The sequence below is a fragment of the Bombina bombina genome, chromosome 6 (genome assembly GCF_027579735.1).
Source record: "Bombina bombina isolate aBomBom1 chromosome 6, aBomBom1.pri, whole genome shotgun sequence".
NCBI lineage: Eukaryota > Metazoa > Chordata > Amphibia > Anura > Bombinatoridae > Bombina > Bombina bombina.
The window spans coordinates 559878063-559900156 of NC_069504.1; the positions used below are offsets into that span (position 1 = coordinate 559878063).

The 22094-nt window shown below is 40.3% G+C and overlaps 1 protein-coding gene across 3 annotated transcripts in view; it reads right to left on the reverse strand.

The window, feature by feature from the left end:
- Positions 1 to 22094, reverse strand: part of ZNF280D (zinc finger protein 280D) — a 420194-nt gene that overhangs the window by 38533 nt on the left and 359567 nt on the right. For all 3 annotated transcript variants that reach the window (XM_053717512.1, XM_053717510.1, XM_053717511.1), the window contains 3 exons: positions 21234 to 21352; positions 21062 to 21101; positions 4099 to 4141 (listed from right to left, as the gene is read on the reverse strand). In XM_053717512.1, the coding sequence (XP_053573487.1) occupies positions 4099 to 4141; positions 21062 to 21101; positions 21234 to 21352 (202 nt within the window). The remainder of the gene's footprint in view (positions 1 to 4098; positions 4142 to 21061; positions 21102 to 21233; positions 21353 to 22094) is intronic.

A 22094-nucleotide genomic window follows, 5' to 3' on the forward strand; every position in this document is an offset into this window, starting at 1 on the left:
TTACCCTTGTCTGAGGAATCAAACGAACTTTAAGGTAAATTGATCCTCCAACCATGTTCTTGAAGAAACAACACTTATAAAAGACTGGAAATGTTCTTTCTAGAGAAAAATGAGCAAAGGGAATTGAATCCAATGCTGTGGTCATAAGACCTAAAACTTATATGCATATATAGCAACTGAAGGAAATAATAGAGACTAAAGGTGCCGATAGACGGAACCCAATAACATTATCCCTTGTCTGATAGAGACAAGGACAGTGACACAAACTATCTGGAAACCTAAAAAAGGTGACCCTTGTGTGAGGAATCAAGAGCTTTTAGAAAAGAAGATCCTCTAACTATGTCCTGAAGAGTAAGTGAATCATATGAGATTCCGCATCCTCAGAAAATAATCTGAATGAAAACAGAAAAATGAAAATATGCATTTATTGTATCTAATGAAAACAAATAATGCTATCAAAGACCATAAAAAGGCAAAATAATTTGAATAAAACATCAAAACCCGGTTCCTCAAAAGAAACTGGAAGAAATAGCCCTGAAGATTCCAGGTCTGAGCAGCGCTTGAACCCCATGGGTGCCCAGCCATGCTTCAACAGTACCCAAAATATATAGGACAGAAAACACAGTTAAAGAAAGTGTTAGCCTTGCAGGAATAAAATCAAAGAAATTTGGACAAAATAAATTTCAAAGAAGCCTTAACCTGCCCCTTACCAGCCAAGCTGGAATACGGCACGTACATCGCAAATTTAGGGAGCTGATTTCGAACTCCAATTATAGACATGTTACTTGGGAAAGAACTCAGGAATTCGTTCCTTAATAAGAACAACCAAACTAGTATAAGCTTAAAGTTTTAGTCTTAGAACTCAACCTTGAAGCCCAGAGTAACAGTTAAGAATTAAATCCAATTATAAAACAAATAATTGATTATCTTAGAACAAAGGAAATATGGATTTTTTTTTTTTTTTTTTAAATCACAAAATTCTTCTAGCTAAAAAAGCTAAAGACATAGATTAACCCTCATTTGCGATAATATTCAATAACATGAAAACACAAATGAAATTATTAGCATGATAGTTCAGTTAAAAAGACCAGCCAATACAGTGGACTTGCATAATCAATAAATGCAAAACAATAAGACAAATGCAACAGCACCTAGTCTAGTAAATGTTGTCCCTTAAACAATGCTAAAATAAATCATAATCTGATACTTGATCTTAAAGTAAACAGAGAAAATGAAGCAATTGCAATATCCAAATAAATCACAGGACCAAGCCTGAAACTAAATAATTTTCCATAAATAAGATACAACTATCTAAAGGAAAATAAATACTATTTTGCTATAGAAACAATAGCATAATTAGTAGAATTAGAGATAGCCCCAATAAATTGGAGAACCCTCCAAATTGAGTTTAACTGCTGGCAAAGAATATAGTTTAAAACCTTTCTGAAAAAGGAATAAAAGAAAATTCTCAGCCTATTCCATTCCCTAGTATAGGGAATTGGAAAGAAAACCTCTAAAGAAATAAATAGGCAGAAATGATGTCAGCTAGTCTTAAAGAACTAGTTACCTTAATATCCAAAATAATCAACACCTTTTCAACAAAGAACAAATGTACTTTAATAATTGAAAAATAATAAAAAAGTAGATTTGTTAGTGTCAATATCTGATGAAGAAAATTTCTGAAAAAAACATCATCAGAGAAGGATAAATTAGTATGTTGTTGGTCATTTGAAACTTCAATAATTAAAAAAGAAGTGAAAAAGACCTAAAATTTTTATTAGAAGGCACGAAGTCAGACAAAGCCTTTAACATAGAATCAGAAAAATATTTCTTATAAGTCTTCTAAATATTTTTTGTAAGAAAAGAAAATATATAAAGCATAAATACTAATGGATTCCGCATGTAAAAGTATAACATAATATCTTATTACAAACCATAGCTAAAGATAAACATTTATAACATTTAAAATAAATGAACTTAGCTTTGGTAGAACTGAAACTCAGTTAAGCGTTTTTCCAAAAGTGGCTTCTGATTCAGAGTCCAATTGAGACATCTTGCAATATGTAATAGAAAAAACAACATATAAAGCAAAATTGATCGAATTCCTTAAATGACAGTTTCAGGAATGGGAAAAAAATGCCAATGAACAAGCTTCTAGCAACCAGAAGCAATAAATAATGAGACTTAAATATTGTGGAGACAACAATGACGCTCAAATTTTTTAGCGCCAAAAAAGCCGCCCACATTATTTGGCGCCTAAATGCTTTTGGCGCCAAAAATGGCGCCACATCGGGTAACGCCGACATTTTTTGGCGCAAAAAACGTCAAAAAAACGACGCAACTTCCGGCGACACGTATGACGCCGGAAATGACAAGAAAATTTTTGCGCCAAGAAAGTCCGCGCCAAGAATGACGCAATAAAATGAAGCATTTTCAGCCCCCGCGAGCCTAACAGCCCACAGGAAAAAAAGTCAAATTTTAAGGTAAGAAAAAATTGATTATCCATATGCATAATCCCAAATATGAAACTGACTGTCTGAAAATAAGGAACGTTGAACATCCTGAATCAAGGCAAATAAATGTTTAAACACATATATTTAGAACTTTATATAAAAGTGCCCAACCATAGCTTAGAGTGTCACAGAAAATAAGACTTACTTACCCCAGGACACTCATCTACATGTAGTAGAAAGCCAAACCAGTACTGAAACGAGAATCAGTAGAGGTAATGGTATATATAAGAGTATATCGTCGATCTGAAAAGGGAGGTAAGAGATGAATCTCTACGACCGATAACAGAGAACCTATGAAATAGACCCCATAGAAGGAGATCATTGAATTCAAAAAGGCAATACTCTCTTCACATCCCTCTGACATTCACTGCACGCTGAGAGGAAAACCATATCAACGTAGAATCTAGCACAAACTTACTTCACCACCTCCACAGGAGGCAAAGTTTGTAAAACTGATTTGTGGGTGTGGTGAGGGGTGTATTTATAGGCATTTTGAGGTTTGGGAAACTTTGCCCCTCCTGGTAGGAATGTATATCCCATACGTCACTAGCTCATGGACTCTTGCTAATTACATGAAAGAAAGGCATCTTTATTTAGCATATTTACATATGCTGCTGTGTAGGATCCCCCACCTTAGCCCCCAACCTCCCTGATCCCCCCCAAAACAGCTCTCTAACCCTCCCCCTCTGCCTTATTGGGGGCCATCTTGGGTATTGGCAGCTGTCTGCCAGTACCCAGTTTGCAAATAAAAATGTTTTTTTTTATTTATTTTAGTTTTTTCTGCAGTGTAGCGCCCCCCCAAAACCAATCCCCCTCCCAGATCACTTAGATGACTTTCATCAGGGATTTTGTCCCTCCTTTCTCCCCATTATATAAAAAAAGTTTCTGTAGTTTAAGCGGTTCCCACCCGCTCCCTCACCGTGCATGCGCCGCCCGCCGCCCCCCCCATGCACACGCACACGCCCCCGGCGATCCCGCCCCCCCCCTGACTAAGAAGCCATCGATGGCCGCCCACCCGCCTCCCACTTCAGCTCCCACCCACCAACGAATTCGGCCATCGATGTCCGGTGCAGAGGGGGCCACAGAAAATTGTTATTGCAGGATGCCTCGATATCGAGGCATCCTGTAATAACCGGAAAGCAACTGAAAGTGATCAGGATCGCTTCCAGCTGCTTACCAAACCGAGGACGTGCAGGGTACGTCCTTGGTCATTAAGTGACTTTTTTTTTTAAGAGGACGTACCCCCTGCACGTCCTCGGTCGTTAAAGGGATAACTGTGTTGGTTATGCAAAACTAGGGAATGGGTAATAAAGGAATTATCTATCTTTTAAAACAATAAAAATTCTGGTGTAGGCTGTACCTTTAATGTGTGAAACATCAGGTTCTAAAATTGAAGTATACTTTATTAAACTGATGTAATTTTTTTAACCTTATACATAATTGAGAACAGTTTGGCAAGCCAAATTCTCAGTCAAATAAAACCAACATTTAGAATATATATTTTTTTAAATGTTAGCAACCACTTTATATACAATTTTACAGTTTTTCTTTTAAATTAATTGAAAAAGAAAAAAAATACAGTTACCTTATATTTTAAGATTTTTTCTACTGAAGATTCAGGTCTTGATCTAAAAAGGAGAAACAAAAATGAACTGTGCCATGGAATATAAAGCAGGGGCTAATAAAAAACATTAATTCAAATCTTGTTTCAGTACTTTGTGATCATAAGACTTTTTTTTAGGGTCAGGAAAACAATAATATAAAAAACAAGCAGAAAAAAACACCCTTACTAATTATGGACATGCCTAATGAAGATGCTACATGAGAACCATTCACACTGGTAGGATTATAGTCATTTGTTCACCAATTAAAATATTAACAATTTATTTTCATGATTTTCAGCATGTCATTGTTTGTGTGTCTATATACATATATATATATATATTTTTTTTTAAAACATGCTAATCATTGTTTTCCTCCACCATTCTCTGTACAAATAAAAATGTACAATGAGAAGCAGAAACATTGTTATCTTACTGATGTTGTAATAGGTTTTATTTTACAAAGGGTCTGGTGTTGCAAAAAAATTTCTTTTTATATAATTTATGCTTACCTGATAAATTAATTTCTTTCATAATAATGAGAGTTCACGAGTCATCACATGTGGGAATATTCCCCTCCTGACCACTAGGAGGAGGTAAAAGACACCACAACACACCAGAGCTTTAAATCATTTCCACTTCCCATGATACTCAGTCATTCATATAGCCTAGTACATGAAGAAAAAAGAAAAGCAGGAGAACCTCCACTTGAACAAAAAGATAGGGCGGAGCTTGTGGACTCTCACCATCATGGAAGAAATTAATTTATCAGTTAAGCATAAATTTTGTTTTCTTTCATCAGATGGTAAGAGTCCATGAGTCATCATGAGTGAGGGGGGGGGGGGAGTGAAAGTAGAACGTTACCATTCAGGCACTAAGGCCTGCAGAAGGATACACATCAAAATGCTAAAACTCAAAAAGTGTGTAAAGACGACCAAGTAGCTGCCTTACAGATCTGATCAATAGAAGCCCCATTACAAAAGGCCCAAGAAGTAGCAATTGCTCTAGAGCAATGAGCATGTGCTCAAGAGGAGTTTTCCCTGCAACCACATAAGCCTTGCGAATTAAAGCTATAAGCCAAACTGTTAAAGTACCAGTTGTAGCTTTATGACATCTGCAATGCCCAGAAAAATTAACCAAGTCTGAAATCTTTTGTGGCTTTCACATAATATTTGGAGCTCTTACAGCATCCAAGTTGTAGAGAAGATGGTCCTTGGAATTCTTAAGAGGTGGACAAAATGAAGTAAATACAATTTCCTGATTGATAGTATCTGTAGATACTACCCTAGGAAGAAAGGATTAACTAGCCTCATCCTGATGAAAAATGGAATGAAAAGGAGGTTTGCATAACAAAGCTGAAACTCAGAAACCCACTAGCTAGCTATAAGAACATTAACCTTCCAGGATAAAAGCTTAAAGGGACTTTCCATTCAAAATATAAATGTTCAAAGATGAATTTGATCTTTGAATAGAAACATATTTACAATGTACATGTATTGGCAAAAAAAATGTTTCTAGTAAAAGTCATCACTGTTTTAGTGTTAACATTTTTGTCTGCATGTGCAGCATAGCACTAGCATTTTAAATACTGCAACTGTTCAGAGCACAAGTGGGGCTTGTAATCATTGTCAGCAATTAACAAATTGAGTCATTATTAGATGGTAAAAGCACCTTAGGCTCTCTGAGCAAGTGCTGTGTTTAAAATGCTGGTTCAATACACTTAACTGAAACAGCTAAAGCTTTTATTAGAGGCATTTTTGCTAATACATATATATTACAAGAATGCTTCTATTTAAAACTAAAATGCATCCATGTGGATTCCAATTTTGGCTGGATTGTCCCTTTAAGGCCTAAACCATGCATTGTCTCAAAAGGAGGAAATTTAAGAACCCCTTTAAAACCAGATTTAGATTCCAAGGAGGAGAACCTGGACAAGTAACTGGTTTAATTCTGATCAGAGCCTGAACAAACACTTGAAAGTTAGGAATTTTAGCAATTTTCTAATGAAACAAAAAAGAGACAAAATCTGACACTTCAGTGAACTGGCTAATAAACCTTTATCTAAGCCTCCCTGCTGGAACTCAAGAACTCTAGGAATTCTATAATAATTCTAACTATAACCTTTGAGAGAACCACACACAAAGAAGGATTTCCAGACCTCATGATAAATACGTCTGGTAACAGCTTTCCTAACCTTGTCAGAAAAACCTATCTGAGACAGAATTAAACATTCAATCTCCATGCTGTCAAATTTAAAGTTTTGAAACCTGGTTGTATCTTTGGATAGCAATACAAACGGAAAACAATGTAATTCAGTTGAACTGCCAAGGAATCACTAGGGCATCTATCAGTCTTTCCGGAGGATCCCGAGACCTGGCACAATACTAAGGCAGTTTTTGATGCAAATGAGAAGCCATGAGATCTACCTCTGTCAGACCCCAACGTCTCACAACTTGGTCGAAAACTTTCTGTTAAGACCATATTCATGGGTGAAGAAGCTGGAGACTGAGAAAGTCTGCCTTCCAATTTTTCACACCTGGAATGTGGATGGCAGAAATCCTGCAATAATGGCGTTCTGCACAACTGATGATGTGGGACATTTCCTTCATCGTTAAGGATTTGCAAGCTCCTCCCCGATGATTTACATAAGCCACTCCATGACATTGTCTGCCTGGAATTTTAGATACATTTTGTGTCTGAGGTTTGAGCCCTAAGACTGGTAATGTTGCCTCCTGAGGAGAACAAACTCCCTGTGTCCTCCCAGACGGCACCCAACTTAACAGGTTGGCATCTGTGGAGATTACTTCCCAAACTGGCTATAGAAAGGAGGCTCCCTGAGCCAAGGAATCGTGAGTATGCCACCAAGTCAGGGACCTTCTCTGTCCTGTCCCTAATCAAGGAGGCTAAGGTTAATGACTGAGGATCATGGTAAGTGGGTGGGATTTAAATATCTAGTGTGTTGGGGTGTATTTTGCCTCCTCCTAGTGGTCAGGAGGGAAATATTTCCACACATGATGACTCGTGGACTCTCACTATCTTATGAAAGAAAATAAGTCCACTGTTATCCTGTCACTACCTAACAAATAAACTGAAATGTATCAGGCTGTCCGTCCTGTGACTTGAATGAAATAAACTCTGTATATAGCCATAGAGATGTTTATACTGGATACCTGGTCCAATAATTTAAAAAATCCTACATGATGGACAGGTAAAAATGCCACTATCTGAAAGAATGTTAAAAAAAGAATTTATGCTTACCTGATAAATTACTTTCTCCAACGGTGTGTCCGGTCCACGGCGTCATCCTTACTTGTGGGATATCTCCTCCCCAACAGGAAATGGCAAAGAGTCCCAGCAAAGCTGGCCACACAGTCCCTCCTAGGCTCCGCCCACCCCAGTCATTCGACCGACGGATAGGAGGAAATATATATAGGAGAAACCATATGGTACCGTGGTGACTGTAGTTAGAGAAAATAATTCATCAGACCTGATTAAAAAACCAGGGCGGGCCGTGGACCGGACACACCGTTGGAGAAAGTAATTTATCAGGTAAGCATAAATTCTGTTTTCTCCAACATTGGTGTGTCCGGTCCACGGCGTCATCCTTACTTGTGGGAACCAATACCAAAGCTTTAGGACACGGATGAAGGGAGGGAGCAAATCAGGTTACCTAAACGGAAGGCACCACAGCTTGCAAAACCTTTCTCCCAAAAATAGCCTCCGAAGAAGCAAAAGTATAAAATTTGTAAAATTTGTAAAATTTGGTAAAAGTGTGCAGTGAAGACCAAGTCGCTGCCTTACATATCTGGTCAACAGAAGCCTCGTTCTTGAAGGCCCATGTGGAAGCCACAGCCCTAGTGGAGTGAGCTGTGATTCTTTCAGGAGGCTGCCGTCCGGCAGTCTCATAAGCCAATCGGATGATGCTTTTAGCCAAAAGGAAAGAGAGGTAGAAGTCGCTTTTTGACCTCTCCTTTTACCAGAATAAACAACAAACAAGGAAGATGTTTGTCTGAAATCTTTTGTAGCCTCTAAATAGAATTTTAGAGCACGGACTACGTCCAAATTGTGTAGCAAACGTTCCTTCTTTGAAACTGGATTCGGACATAAAGAAGGTACAACTATCTCCTGATTAATATTTTTGTTAGAAACAACCTTAGGAAGAAAACCAGGCTTAGTACGCAAAACCACCTTATCTGCACAGAACACCAGATAGGGCGGAGAACACTGCAGAGCAGATAACTCTGAAACTCTTCTAGCAGAAGAAATTGCAACCAAAAACAAAACTTTCCAAGATAGTAACTTAATATCTATGGAATGTAAAGGTTCAAACGGAACCCCCTGAAGAACTGAAAGAACTAGATTTAGACTCCAGGGAGGAGTCAAAGGTCTGTAAACAGGCTTGATCCTAACCAGAGCCTGAACAAATGCTTGAACATCTGGCACAGCTGCCAGTCTTTTGTGTAGTAAGACAGATAAAGCAGAGATCTGTCCCTTTAGAGAACTTGCAGATAATCCTTTCTCCAAACCTTCTTGTAGAAAGGAGAGAATCTTAGGAATTTGTATCTTATTCCATGGGAATCCTTTGGATTCACACCAACAGATATATCTTTTCCATATTTTATGGTAAATCTTTCTAGTTACCGGTTTTCTGGCCTGAACCAGAGTATCTATCACAGAATCTGAAAACCCACGCTTCGATAGAATCAAGCGTTCACTCTCCAAGCCGTCAGCTGGAGGGAGACCAGATTTGGATGTTCGAATGGACCCTGAACAAGAAGGTCCTGTCTCAAAGGTAGCTTCCATGGTGGAACCGATGACATATTCACCAGGTCTGCATACCAAGTCCTGCGTTGCCACGCAGGAGCTATCAAGATCACCGAGGCCTCTCCTGATTGATCCTGGCTACCAGCCTGGGAATGAGAGGAAACGGTGGAAATACATAAGCTAGGTTGAAGGTCCAAGGTGCTACTAGTGCATCTACTAGAGTCGCCTTGGGATCCCTGGATCTGGACCCGTAGCAAGGAACCTTGAAGTTCTGACGAGACGCCATCAGATCCATGTCTGGAATGCCCCATAATTGAGTTATTTGGGCAAAGATCTCCGGATGGAGTTCCCACTCCCCCGGATGGAATGTCTGACGACTCAGAAAATCCGCCTCCCAGTTTTCCACACCTGGGATGTGGATCGCAGACAGGTGGCAGGAGTGATCCTCCGCCCATTGAATTATTTTGGTCACTTCTTTCATCGCCAGGGAACTCCTTGTTCCCCCCTGATGATTGATATACGCAACAGTCGTCATGTTGTCTGATTGGAACCTTATGAATCTGGCCTTTGCTAGTTGAGGCCAAGCCCTGAGAGCATTGAATATCGCTCTCAGTTCCAGAATGTTTATCGGGAGAAGAGACTCTTCCCGAGACCATAGACCCTGAGCTTTCAGGGATTCCTCGACCGCGCCCCAGCCCACTAGACTGGCATCGGTCGTGACAATGACCCACTCTGGTCTGCGGAAGCTCATTCCCTGGGATAGATGGTCCAGGGTCAGCCACCAACGGAGTGAATCTCTGGTCTTCTGATCTACGTGAATCATTGGAGACAAGTCTGTATAGTCCCCATTCCACTGTTTGAGCAGTTGTAATGGTCTTAGATGAATTTGTGCAAAAGGAACTATGTCCATTGCTGCAACCATCAACCCTACTACTTCCATGCACTGCGCTATGGAAGGACGAGGAACAGAATGAAGAACTTGACAAGAGCTTAGAAGTTTTGATTTTCTGACCTCTGTCAGAAAAATCCTCATTTCTAAGGAATCTATTATTGTTCCCAAGAAGGGAACTCTTGTCGACGGAGACAGAGAACTTTTTTCTATGTTCACCTTCCATCCGTGTGATCTGAGAAAGGCCAGAACGATGTCTGTATGAGCCTTTGCTTTTGACAGGGACGACGCTTGTATTAGAATGTCGTCCAAGTAAGGTACTACTGCAATGCCCCTCGGTCTTAGAACCGCTAGAAGGGACCCTAGTACCTTTGTGAAAATCCTTGGAGCAGTGGCTAACCCGAATGGGAGGGCCACAAACTGGTAATGCTTGTCCAGAAAAGCGAACCTTAGGAACTGATGATGTTCTTTGTGGATAGGAATATGTAGGTACGCATCCTTTAGATCCACGGTAGTCATAAATTGACTTTCCTGGATAGTGGGTAGAATCGTTCGAATGGTTTCCATCTTGAACGATGGTACCCTGAGAAATTTGTTTAGGATCTTCAAATCCAAAATTGGTCTGAAAGTTCCCTCTTTTTTGGGAACTACGAACAGATTGGAATAAAATCCCATTCCTTGTTCCTTTATTGGAACTGGGTGTATCACTCCCATCTTTAACAGGTCTTCTACACAATGTAAGAACGCCTGTCTCTTTATTTGGTTTGAGGATAAGTGAGACATGTGGAACCTTCCCCTTGGGGGTAGTTCCCTGAATTCCAGGAGATAACCTTGAGAAACTATTTCTAGCGCCCAGGGATCCTGAACATCTCTTGCCCAAGCCTGAGCAAAGAGAGAGAGAGTCTGCCCCCCACTAGATCCGGTCCCGGATCGGGGGCTACTCCATGTTGTTTTGTTAGCAGCGGCAGGCTTCTTGGCCTGCTTACCCTTGTTCCAGACTTGCATCGGTTTCCAGGCTGGTTTGGGTTGTGAGGCATTACCCTCTTGCTTAGAGAATGCAGAATTAGAGGCCGGTCCGTTCCTGAAATTGCGAAAGGAACGAAAATTAGACTTATTTTTGGCCTTGAAAGGCCTATCTTGTGGAAGGGCGTGGCCCTTTCCCCCAGTGATGTCTGAAATAATCTCTTTCAATTCTGGTCCAAATAGAGTTTTACCTTTGAAAGGGATGTTAAGCAATTTTGTCTTGGATGACACATCCGCTGACCAAGACTTTAGCCAAAGCGCTCTGCGCGCCACGATAGCAAACCCTGAATTTTTCGCCGCTAATCTAGCTAATTGCAAAGCGGCATCTAAAATAAAAGAGTTAGCCAATTTAAGTGCGTGAACTCTGTCCATAACCTCCTCATATGGAGTCTCTCTACTGAGCGACTTTTCTAGTTCCTCGAACAAGAACCACGCTGCTGTAGTGACAGGAACAATGCACGAAATGGGTTGTAGAAGGTAACCTTGCTGTACAAAAATCTTTTTAAGCAAACCTTCCAATTTTTTATCCATAGGATCTTTGAAAGCACAACTATCTTCGATAGGAATAGTAGTGCGTTTGTTTAGAGTAGAAACTGCCCCCTCGACCTTAGGGACTGTCTGCCATAAGTCCTTTCTGGGGTCGACCATAGGAAATAATTTCTTAAATATAGGGGGGGGGGGGGGGGAACAAAAGGTATGCCGGGCTTTTCCCACTCCTTATTTACTATGTCCGCCACCCGCTTGGGTATAGGAAAAGCGTCGGGGTGCACCGGAACCTCTAGGAACTTGTCCATCTTGCATAATTTCTCTGGAATGACCAAGTTGTCACAATCATCCAGAGTAGATAACACCTCCTTAAGCAGTGCACGGAGATGTTCTAATTTAAATTTAAATGTCACAACATCAGGTTCAGCTTGTTGAGAAATTTTTCCTGAATCTGAAATTTCTCCATCTGACAAAACCTCCCTCATGGCCCCTTCAGATTGGTGTGAGGGTATGACAGAACAATTATCATCAGCGCCCTCCTGCTCTTCAGTGTTTAAAACAGAGCAATCGCGCTTTCTCTGATAAGTAGGCATTTTGGATAAAATATTTGCTATGGAGTTATCCATTACAGCCGATAATTGTTGCATGGTAATAAGCATTGGCACACTAGATGTACTAGGGGCCTCCTGTGTGGGCAAAACTGGTGTAGACACAGTAGGAGATGATGTAGTATCATGTTTACTCCCCTCATCTGAGGAATCATCTTGGGCAATTTCATTATCTGTGGCAGTACTGTCCTTACTTTGTTTGGACGCTATGGCACAATTATCACATAAATTTAAATGGGGAGACACATTGGCTTTCATACATAATGAACATAGCTTATCTGAAGGCACAGACATGTTAAACAGGCTTAAACTTGTCAACAAAGCACAAAAAACGTTTTAAAACAAAACCGTTACTGTCTCTTTAAATTTTAAACAGAAAACACTTTATTACTGAATATGTGAAAAAGTATGAAGGAATTGTTAAAAAATTACCAAATTTCACCACAGTGTCTTAAAGCATTAAGAGTATTGCACACCAAATTTCAGAGCTTTAACCCTTAAAATAACGGAACCGAAGCCGTTTACAAATTTAACCCCTATACAGTCCCAGCTATAGCCTTTGCTGAGACCCAACCAAGCCCAGAGGGGAATACAATACCAATTGACGCCTTCTAGAAGCTTTTCCAGCAAATTTCAGATCCTCACACATGCATCTGCATGCCTTGCTCTCAAAAAATAACTGCGCAATAATGGCGCGAAAATGAGGCTCAGTCTACAACTAGGAAGGCCCCCTGACTGGAAAAGGTGTCTAACATAGTGCCTGCCGTTTAATAAACGTTCCCCAAGTTTATAAATGCGAATTGTCAGCATAAAACATAATTTATGCTTACCTGATAAATTCCTTTCTTCTGTAGTGTGATCAGTCCACGGGTCATCATTACTTCTGGGATATTACTCCTCCCCAACAGGAAGTGCAAGAGGATTCACCCAGCAGAGCTGCATATAGCTCCTCCCCTCTACGTCACTCCCAGTCATTCGACCAAGGACCAACGAGAAAGGAGAAGCCAAGGGTGTAGTGGTGACTGGAGTATAACTTAAAAAATATTTACCTGCCTTAAAAAACAGGGCGGGCCGTGGACTGATCACACTACAGAAGAAAGGAATTTATCAGGTAAGCATAAATTATGTTTTCTTCTGTTAAGTGTGATCAGTCCACGGGTCATCATTACTTCTGGGATACCAATACCAAAGCAAAAGTACACGGATGACGGGAGGGATAGGCAGGCTCTTTATACAGAAGGAACCACTGCCTGAAGAACCTTTCTCCCAAAAATAGCCTCCGAGGAAGCAAAAGTGTCAAATTTGTAAAATTTGGAAAAAGTATGAAGTGAAGACCAAGTTGCAGCCTTGCAAATCTGTTCAACAGAGGCCTCATTCTTAAAGGCCCAAGTGGAAGCCACAGCTCTAGTAGAATGAGCTGTAATTCTTTCAGGAGGCTGCTGTCCAGCAGTCTCATAGGCTAAACGAATTATGCTACGAAGCCAAAAAGAAAGAGAGGTAGCAGAAGCCTTTTGACCTCTCCTCTGACCAGAGTAAACGACAAACAGGGAAGACGTTTGTCGAAATTCCTTAGTTGCCTGTAAGTAAAACTTTAGGGCACGAACTACATCCAGATTGTGCAGAAGACGTTCCTTCTTCGAAGAAGGATTTGGACACAAAGAAGGAACAACAATCTCTTGATTGATATTCCTGTTAGTGACTACCTTAGGTAAGAACCCAGGTTTAGTGCGCAGAACTACCTTATCCGAATGAAAAATCAAATAAGGAGAATCACAATGTAAGGCTGATAACTCAGAGACTCTTCGAGCCGAGGAAATAGCCATTAAAAATAGAACTTTCCAAGATAACAACTTTATATCAATGGAATGGAGGGGCTCAAACGGAACACCCTGTAAAACGTTAAGAACAAGGTTTAAACTCCATGGCGGAGCAACAGTTTTAAACACAGGCTTAATCCTGGCCAAAGCCTGACAAAAAGCCTGAACGTCTGGCACTTCTGACAGACGTTTGTGTAACAGAATGGACAGAGCTGAGATCTGTCCCTTTAATGAACTAGCAGATAAACCCTTTTCTAAACCCTCTTGTAGAAAAGACAATATCCTAGGAATCCTAACCTTACTCCAAGAGTAACCTTTGGATTCACACCAATATAGGTATTTACGCCATATCTTATAGTAAATCTTTCTGGTAACAGGCTTCCTAGCCTGTATTAAGGTGTCAATAACTGACTCAGAAAACCCACGTCTTGATAAAATCAAACGTTCAATTTCCAAGCAGTCAGCTTCAGAGAAGTTAGATTTTGATGTTTGAAAGGGCCCTGTATCAGGAGGTCCTGTTTCAGAGGTAGAGACCAAGGTGGACAGGATGACATGTCCACCAGGTCTGCATACCAAGTCCTGCGTGGCCACGCAGGCGCTATTAGAATCACTGATGCTCTCTCCTGTTTGATTCTGGCAATCAATCGAGGAAGCATCGGGAAGGGTGGAAACACATAAGCCATCCTGAAGTCCCAAGGTGCTGTCAGGGCATCTATTAGGACTGCTCCTGGATCTGGACCCGTAACGAGGAAGCTTGGCGTTCTGTCGAGACGCCATGAGATCTATCTCTGGTTTGCCCCAACGTCGAAGTATTTGGGCAAAGACCTCCAGATGAAGTTCCCACTCCCCCGGATGAAAAGTCTGACGACTTAAGAAATCCGCCTCCCAGTTCTCCACTCCCGGGATGTGGATTGCTGACAGGTGGCAAGAGTGAGACTCTGCCCAGCGAATTATCTTTGATACTTCCATCATTGCTAGGGAGCTTCTTGTCCCTCCCTGATGGTTGATGTAAGCTACAGTCGTGATGTTGTCCGACTGAAACCTGATGAACCCCCGAGTTGACAACTGGGGCCAAACCAGGAGGGCATTGAGAACTGCTCTCAATTCCAGAATGTTTATTGGCAGGAGACTCTCCTCCTGACTCCATTGTCCCTGAGCTTTCAGAGAATTCCAGACGGCGCCCCAACCTAGAAGGCTGGCGTCTGTTGTTACAATTGTCCAGTCTGGTCTGCTGAATGGCATCCCCCTGGACAGATGTGGCCGAGAAAGCCACCATAGAAGAGAATTTCTGGTCTCTTGATCCAGATTCAGAGAAGGGGACAAGTCTGAGTAATCCCCATTCCACTGACTTAGCATGCATAGTTGCAGTGGTCTGAGGTGTAAGCGAGCAAATGGTACTATGTCCATTGCCGCTACCATTAAGCCGATTACCTCCATGCATTGAGCCACTGACGGGTGTTGAATGGAATGAAGGGTGCGGCAAGCACTTTGAAGTCTTGTTAACCTGTTCTCTGTCAGGTAAATCTTCATTTCTACAGAATCTATAAGAGTCCCCAGGAAGGGAACTCTTGTGAATGGAACGAGTGAACTTTTCTTTTCGTTCACCTTCCATCCATGTGACCTTAGAAAAGCCAGTACTAACTCTGTATGAGACTTGGCAGTTTGAAAGCTTGAAGCTTGAATCAGAATGTCGTCTAGGTACGGAGCTACCGAAATTCCCTGCGGTCTTAGTACCGCCAGAAGAGCACCTAGAACCTTTGTGAAGATTCTTGGAGCTGTAGCCAATCCGAATGGAAGAGCTACAAACTGGTAATGCCTGTCTAGAAAGGCAAACCTTAGATACCGGTAATGATCTTTGTGGATCGGTATGTGAAGGTAAGCATCCTTTAAATCCACTGTGGTCATGTACTGACCTTCTTGGATCATGGGTAAAATTGTCCGAATAGTCTCCATTTTGAACGATGGAACTCTTAGGAATTTGTTTAGGATCTTTAAATCCAGGATTGGTCTGAAAGTTCCCTCTTTTTTGGGAACCACAAACAGATTTGAGTAAAACCCTTGTCCCTGTTCCGATCTTGGAACTGGATGGATTACTCCCATTAACAAAAGTTCTTGTACGCAGCGTAGAAACGCTTCTTTCTTTGTTTGGTTTGTTGACAATCTTGACAGATAAAATCTCTCTCTTGGAGGAGAGTATTTGAAGTCCAGAAGGTATCCCTGAGATATGATCTCTAGCGCCCAGGGATCCTGGACATCTCTTGCCCAAGCCTGGGCGAAGAGAGAAAGTCTGCCCCCCACTAGATCCGATCCCGGATCGGGGGCCCTCAATTCATGCTGTTTTAGTGGCAGCAGCAGGTTTCCTGGCCTGCTTGCCCTTGTTCCAGGACTGGTTAGGTCTCCAGCCTTGTCTGAAGCGAGCACCAGATCCTTCTTGTTTTGGAGCAGTGGAAGTTGATGCTGCTCCTGCTTTGAAATTCCGAAAGGAACGAAAATTAGACTGTCTAGCCTTAGGTCTGGCTTTGTCTTGAGGCAGGGCGTGGCCCTTACCTCCTGTAATGTCAGCGATAATTTCTTTCAAACCGGGCCCAAATAAGGTCTGCCCTTTGAAAGGTATATTAAGTAATTTGGACTTAGAAGTTACATCAGCTGACCAGGATTTTAGCCACAGTGCTCTGCGCGCCTGAATGGCGAATCCGGAATTCTTAGCCGTAAGTTTAGTTAAATGTACTACGGCTTCCGAAATGAATGAATTAGCTAGCTTAAGAATTCTAAGCCTGTCCGAAATGTCGTCCAGCGTAGCTGAACTAAGGTTCTCTTCCAGAGACTCAATCCAGAATGCCGCTGCAGCCGAGACCGGCGCAATGCATGCAAGGGGTTGCAATATAAAACCTTGTTGAACAAACATTTTCTTAAGGTAACCCTCTAACTTTTTATCCATTGGATCTGAAAAGGCACAGCTATCCTCTACCGGGATAGTGGTACGCTTAGCTAAAGTAGAAACTGCTCCCTCCACCTTAGGGACCGTTTGCCATAAGTCCCGTGTGGCGGTGTCTATTGGAAACATCTTTCTAAATATCGGAGGGGGTGAGAACGGCACACCGGGTCTATCCCACTCCTTAGTAATAATTTCAGTTAGTCTCTTAGGTATAGGAAAAACGTCAGTACTTGTTGGTACAGCAAAATATTTATCCAACCTACACATTTTCTCTGGTATTGCAACTGTGTTACAATCATTCAGAGCCGCTAACACCTCCCCTAGTAATATACGAAGGTTTTCCAGCTTAAATTTAAAATTTGAAATATCTGAATCCAATCTGTTTGGATCAGAACCGTCAGCCGCAGAATGAAGCTCTCCGTCCTCATGCTCTGCAAGTTGTGACGCAGTATCTGACATGGCCCTAGCATTATCAGCGCACTCTGTTCTCACCCCAGAGTGATCACGCTTGCCTCTTAGTTCTGGTAATTTAGCCAAGACTTCCGTCATAACAGTAGCCATATCTTGTAATGTTATTTGTAATGGCCGCCCAGATGTACTGGGTGCCACCATATCGCGCACCTCCTGAGCGGGAGATGCAGGTACTGTCACGTGAGGCGAGTTAGTCGGCATAACTCTCCCCTCGTTGTTTGGTGAAATTTGTTCAATTTGTACAGATTGACTTTTATTTAAAGTAGCATCAATACAGTTAGTACATAAATTTCTATTGGGCTCCACTTTGGCGTTATTACAAATAGTACAGGTCTCATCCTCTGAATCAGACATGTTTAACACACTAGCAACTAAACTTGCAACTTGGAAAAATTATTCAAGTAAAATACAATGAAAAAACGTACTGTGTCTAAGAAGCACAGAAAGATATATAACAGTTGAAATCAATAAACTTTGCAAAACAAAACACAATTTTAGCAAAGGCTTGTTCCCATTAGCAAAGAATAACTAACCCTGATGGCATAAAAAAGTTAAAGAATAATCGTTTCTTTATCACAGTCAACTACAATCTCACAGCTCTGTTAGATTACTTCCCTCAAACAAGCTTTGAAGACCCCTGAGTTCTGTAGAGATAAACCGGAACATGCAGGAAAAAAACAATGAGCTTCTGACTGAAAGCGCCAAAAAAAGGTCCCTCCCCCTCACACACAACAGTGAGAGAGATCAGTAAACTGTCATAATTAGATAAAGCAACTGCCAAGTGGAAAAATAGTGCCCAAACATTTTATTCACCCAGTACCTCAGAAAATGAAAACGATTTTACATTCCAGCAAAAACGTTTAACATAAATTAGTAAAAAACCAAATAGGCTAAAGATTATATACACAGTGTAATTCCAGTGAAGTACCATTCCCCAGAGTACTCAAATGTAAAAAATACATACATGATATTATGTCGGTATGGCAGGATTTTCTCATCAATTCCATTGTCAGAAAATAAAAACTGCTACATACCTCTTTGCAGATTAAACTGCCCGCTGTCCCCTGATCTGGTTTACCTCTCCTCAGATGGCCGAGAAACAGCAATATGATCTTAACTACTCCGGCTAAAATCATAGTAAAAACTCTGGTAGATTCTTCTTCAAATTCTACCAGAGAAGGAATAACACACTCCGGTGCTATTAAAAAATAACAAACTTTTGATTGAAGAAATAAAACTAAATAAAATCACCATAGTCCTCTCACACATCCTATCTAGTCGTTGGGTGCAAGAGAATGACTGGGAGGGACGTAGAGGGGAGGAGCTATATGCAGCTCTGCTGGGTGAATCCTCTTGCACTTCCTGTTGGGGAGGAGTAATATCCCAGAAGTAATGATGACCCGTGGACTGATCACACTTAACAGAAGAAATATGAATAAAATGCCCAAATAAAGCAATCGATTTAGCCCATAAAAATGTCTACCAGTTTTTTAGCCCATATTAAGCCCTTTATTCTGTTTGTTTGACTAAGAAAATGGCTTACCGGTCCCCATGAGGGGAAATGACAGCCTTCCAGCATTACATGGTCTTGTTAGAAATATGGCTAGTCATACCTTAAGCAGAAAAGTCTGCTAACTGTTTCCCCCAACTGAAGTTACTTCATCTCAACAGTCCTATGTGGAAACCGCAATCGATTTTAGTTACTGTCTGCTAAAATCATCTTCCTCTCACAAACAGAAATCTTCATCCTTTTCTGTTTCAGAGTAAATAGTACATACCAGCACTATTTTAAAATAACAAACACTTGATAGAAGAATAAAAACTACATTTAAACACCAAAAAACTCTTAACCATCTCCGTGGAGATGTTGCCTGTGCAACGGCAAAGAGAATGACTGGGGTGGGCGGAGCCTAGGAGGGACTGTGTGGCCAGCTTTGCTGGGACTCTTTGCCATTTCCTGTTGGGGAGGAGATATCCCACAAGTAAAGATGACGCCGTGGACCGGACACACCAATGTTGGAGAAATTAGTGTCCTACAATGACACTATTTCAACTCATAAAATAAGTCACTTAAAGGGACAGTAAAGTCTAAGATAAACTTTCATGATTCAGATAGGGCATGCAATTTTAAACAACTTTCCAATTCACTTTTATCATCATTTTTGCTTTGTTCTCTTGGTATTCTTAGTTGAAAGCTAAACATAGGTAGGCTCATATGCTAATTTCTTAGAACTTGAAGGCCGCCTTTAATCTGAATGCATTTGGACAGTTTTTCAACACTAGAAAGTGTTAGTTCATGTGTGTCATATAGATAACATTGAGCTCACACACGTGAAGTTAGCTAGTAGTCAGCACTGATTGGCTAAAATGCAAGTCTGTCAAAAGAACTGAAATAAGGGGGCAGTTTGCAGAGGCTTAGATACTAGGTAATCACAGAGGTAAAAAGCATATCAATATAACTGTGTTGGTTATGCAAAACTGGGGAATGGTTAATAAAGGGATTATCTTTCTTTTCAACCAACAAAAATTGACTGTCCCTTTAAATGTAACCTCAGGATAAACACCATAGTGTAAGGAAAACTATTTATTGCTGAGTAATAGTATTTTTTTGTGCCAACAATAGAGGATCTAACTTAGGGCTAGATTATAAGTGGAGCACAATATTGCGCTTACGTAAACGCAATATTTGCGCTCCACTCAGTAATACCAGAGCAGGGAAATGTGTACAGGTATTATAGGTGTGGCACAATGCAAACACAACCTTGCTTTCACTTTGACGGAAACCAAGCACTCTCGAGAACACACTTCCATGGGCTCCCAATGGGAGCCTCATTTTCATGCCAGCAGCCATGAACAACCACATAGCGCAGCAGGCAAATTGTGCAGCGTTGGGCAGCAATAAATAAATATATATGTTTATATACATATATATTTATGTATTTATATGTGTGTATATATATTTATAGTGAAAACATAGTCCCCCATTGACTTCCATGTAAAGGCACTTTAGGTGCTGTTTTTTTTCTAGCACCCCACACCCCCTCACTTTAACCCCTTATAACTGCTTTGTGCAGTTTTAAAAAAAATAAAAAAAATAAAAAAAAATATGGTCATATTTATTTGATGTTACTGTACTGTCCTGAATTAGGGCAACTTCTTCATTACCCAAAGGTCTGATCTCTGGTTAATGATTTCTAGCGCTAAGTGTAAAAGAGAGCTTGCAGCCACTTGTAATGTAATGGCTGGTAAAGAAACACATTTGCCTCTTTACCAGCAAACGTTAAGATAGAACCACACTTGTAATCTAGCCCTTAATAGTATACAAATTTGTAATGGGTATTTATGTTCTAAAATTATATTTTCAATGACCTATAAGCTAGACTAATATAATAATAATTACAAAATAATAATTACAAAAACATCACAATAATTTTATTAACTTAAACCATTTATTACATTAATAACCTTCATGAACATAAACCTTAAAAACTTGGTGAAATGCACGTTCCTAGTCTCCTTTGCTGTGGCAACTTAGAGACAGATATAAATGGGCTTGTTGTTCTGGCCTAAGGAATCACTATGCAGAATGTTAAAGGGTCATGTAAATTCCACCATACTAAAGTATGACAGGTCTCTTAAACACACAATATTAATAGCCCTAAATAAGTAACAGTCTCATACAGTACCTACATAATATACACATATGTTCATGGAAGATTTTTTGTATAAAACCATGTCAGATAAAAAAAAAAAAAAAAAATGAAGATTCTAGTCATTGCTATTTACATGAAGGAATAATATATTTTTATATGATTCTTTAGGATTCTAAAGTTACATTTGCTAATATTGTTATACAATATAAGGCTAACTTACACACTACTTAATATCAAATAGCTTAAGACCTATGAAATTATAATTAATGGTTTAAGGGCAGAAATCAGAAATCTAACTTACTTAGACATGTCCCCTTCAAGTGTTGAGGAAAATATGGAAACTGAGGTCAAAAGAAAAAAAAAAGTATGAAGTTAAAAAAAAACAATAACTAATAAAGTAACAATGACAGATGAAAAAATCTACATGGTTAGCATGCAGACAGCTGAAAATTAAAATGCCAATCTGTTCTTACCGTTTTCTAGAATAACTTGGCATGCATGGGTATGGTTTGCACTCAAATGAATTGCCATTTCATCTAAACCAGAAACATCAGTCAGGAAATCACAGTTGAGGCACACAAGAGTAATACGCCTGATTAATTTAAAACAAGAAAAAGAAAGTTAGAGCAGCAACATTTTACTCTGCAATAATATTAAAATGCATAGGGTCTAAAAAACATTGTAAAGTTGTGGCGTGCATAGGGTCAGTAAATGTTTAAAAAAACTAAAATGTATGCTTACCTGGATAAATTTATTTCTTTCTTGACAGGGTGAGTCCACGGATCATCATCAATTACTGTTGGGAATATCACTCCTGGCCAGCAGGAGGAGGCAAAGAGCACCACAGCAAAGCTGATAAATATCACTTCCTACCCACAATCCCCCAGTCATTCGACCAAAGGAAAGGAGAGAAAGGAAGCAACACAATGTGCAGAGGTTCCTGAGGTTTATACGACAAAAAAACCTGTCCGAAATATAAAGGGTGGGCCGTGGACTCACCGTATCAAGAAATAAATAAATTTATCAGGTAAGTATAAATTTTGTTTTCTTTCTAATGACATGGTGAGTCCACGGATCATCATCAATTACTGTTGGGAATCAATACCCAAGCTAGAGAACACATATGATAAGGGAGGGACAAGACAGGCAACCTAAACAAAAGCTTGAAAAAAAAAAAAAAAACTTTCTCCCAAAAGCAGCCAGCAGTCTCATAACCAAACGAAACCATACTTTCAACCAAAAGGAAAGAGAAGTAGCTGTCCCAGAGAAACAAACATCCAAACAGAAAACTGGCAAAATCCTTAGTCGCCTGTAGAAAGAAATTAAGAACACGC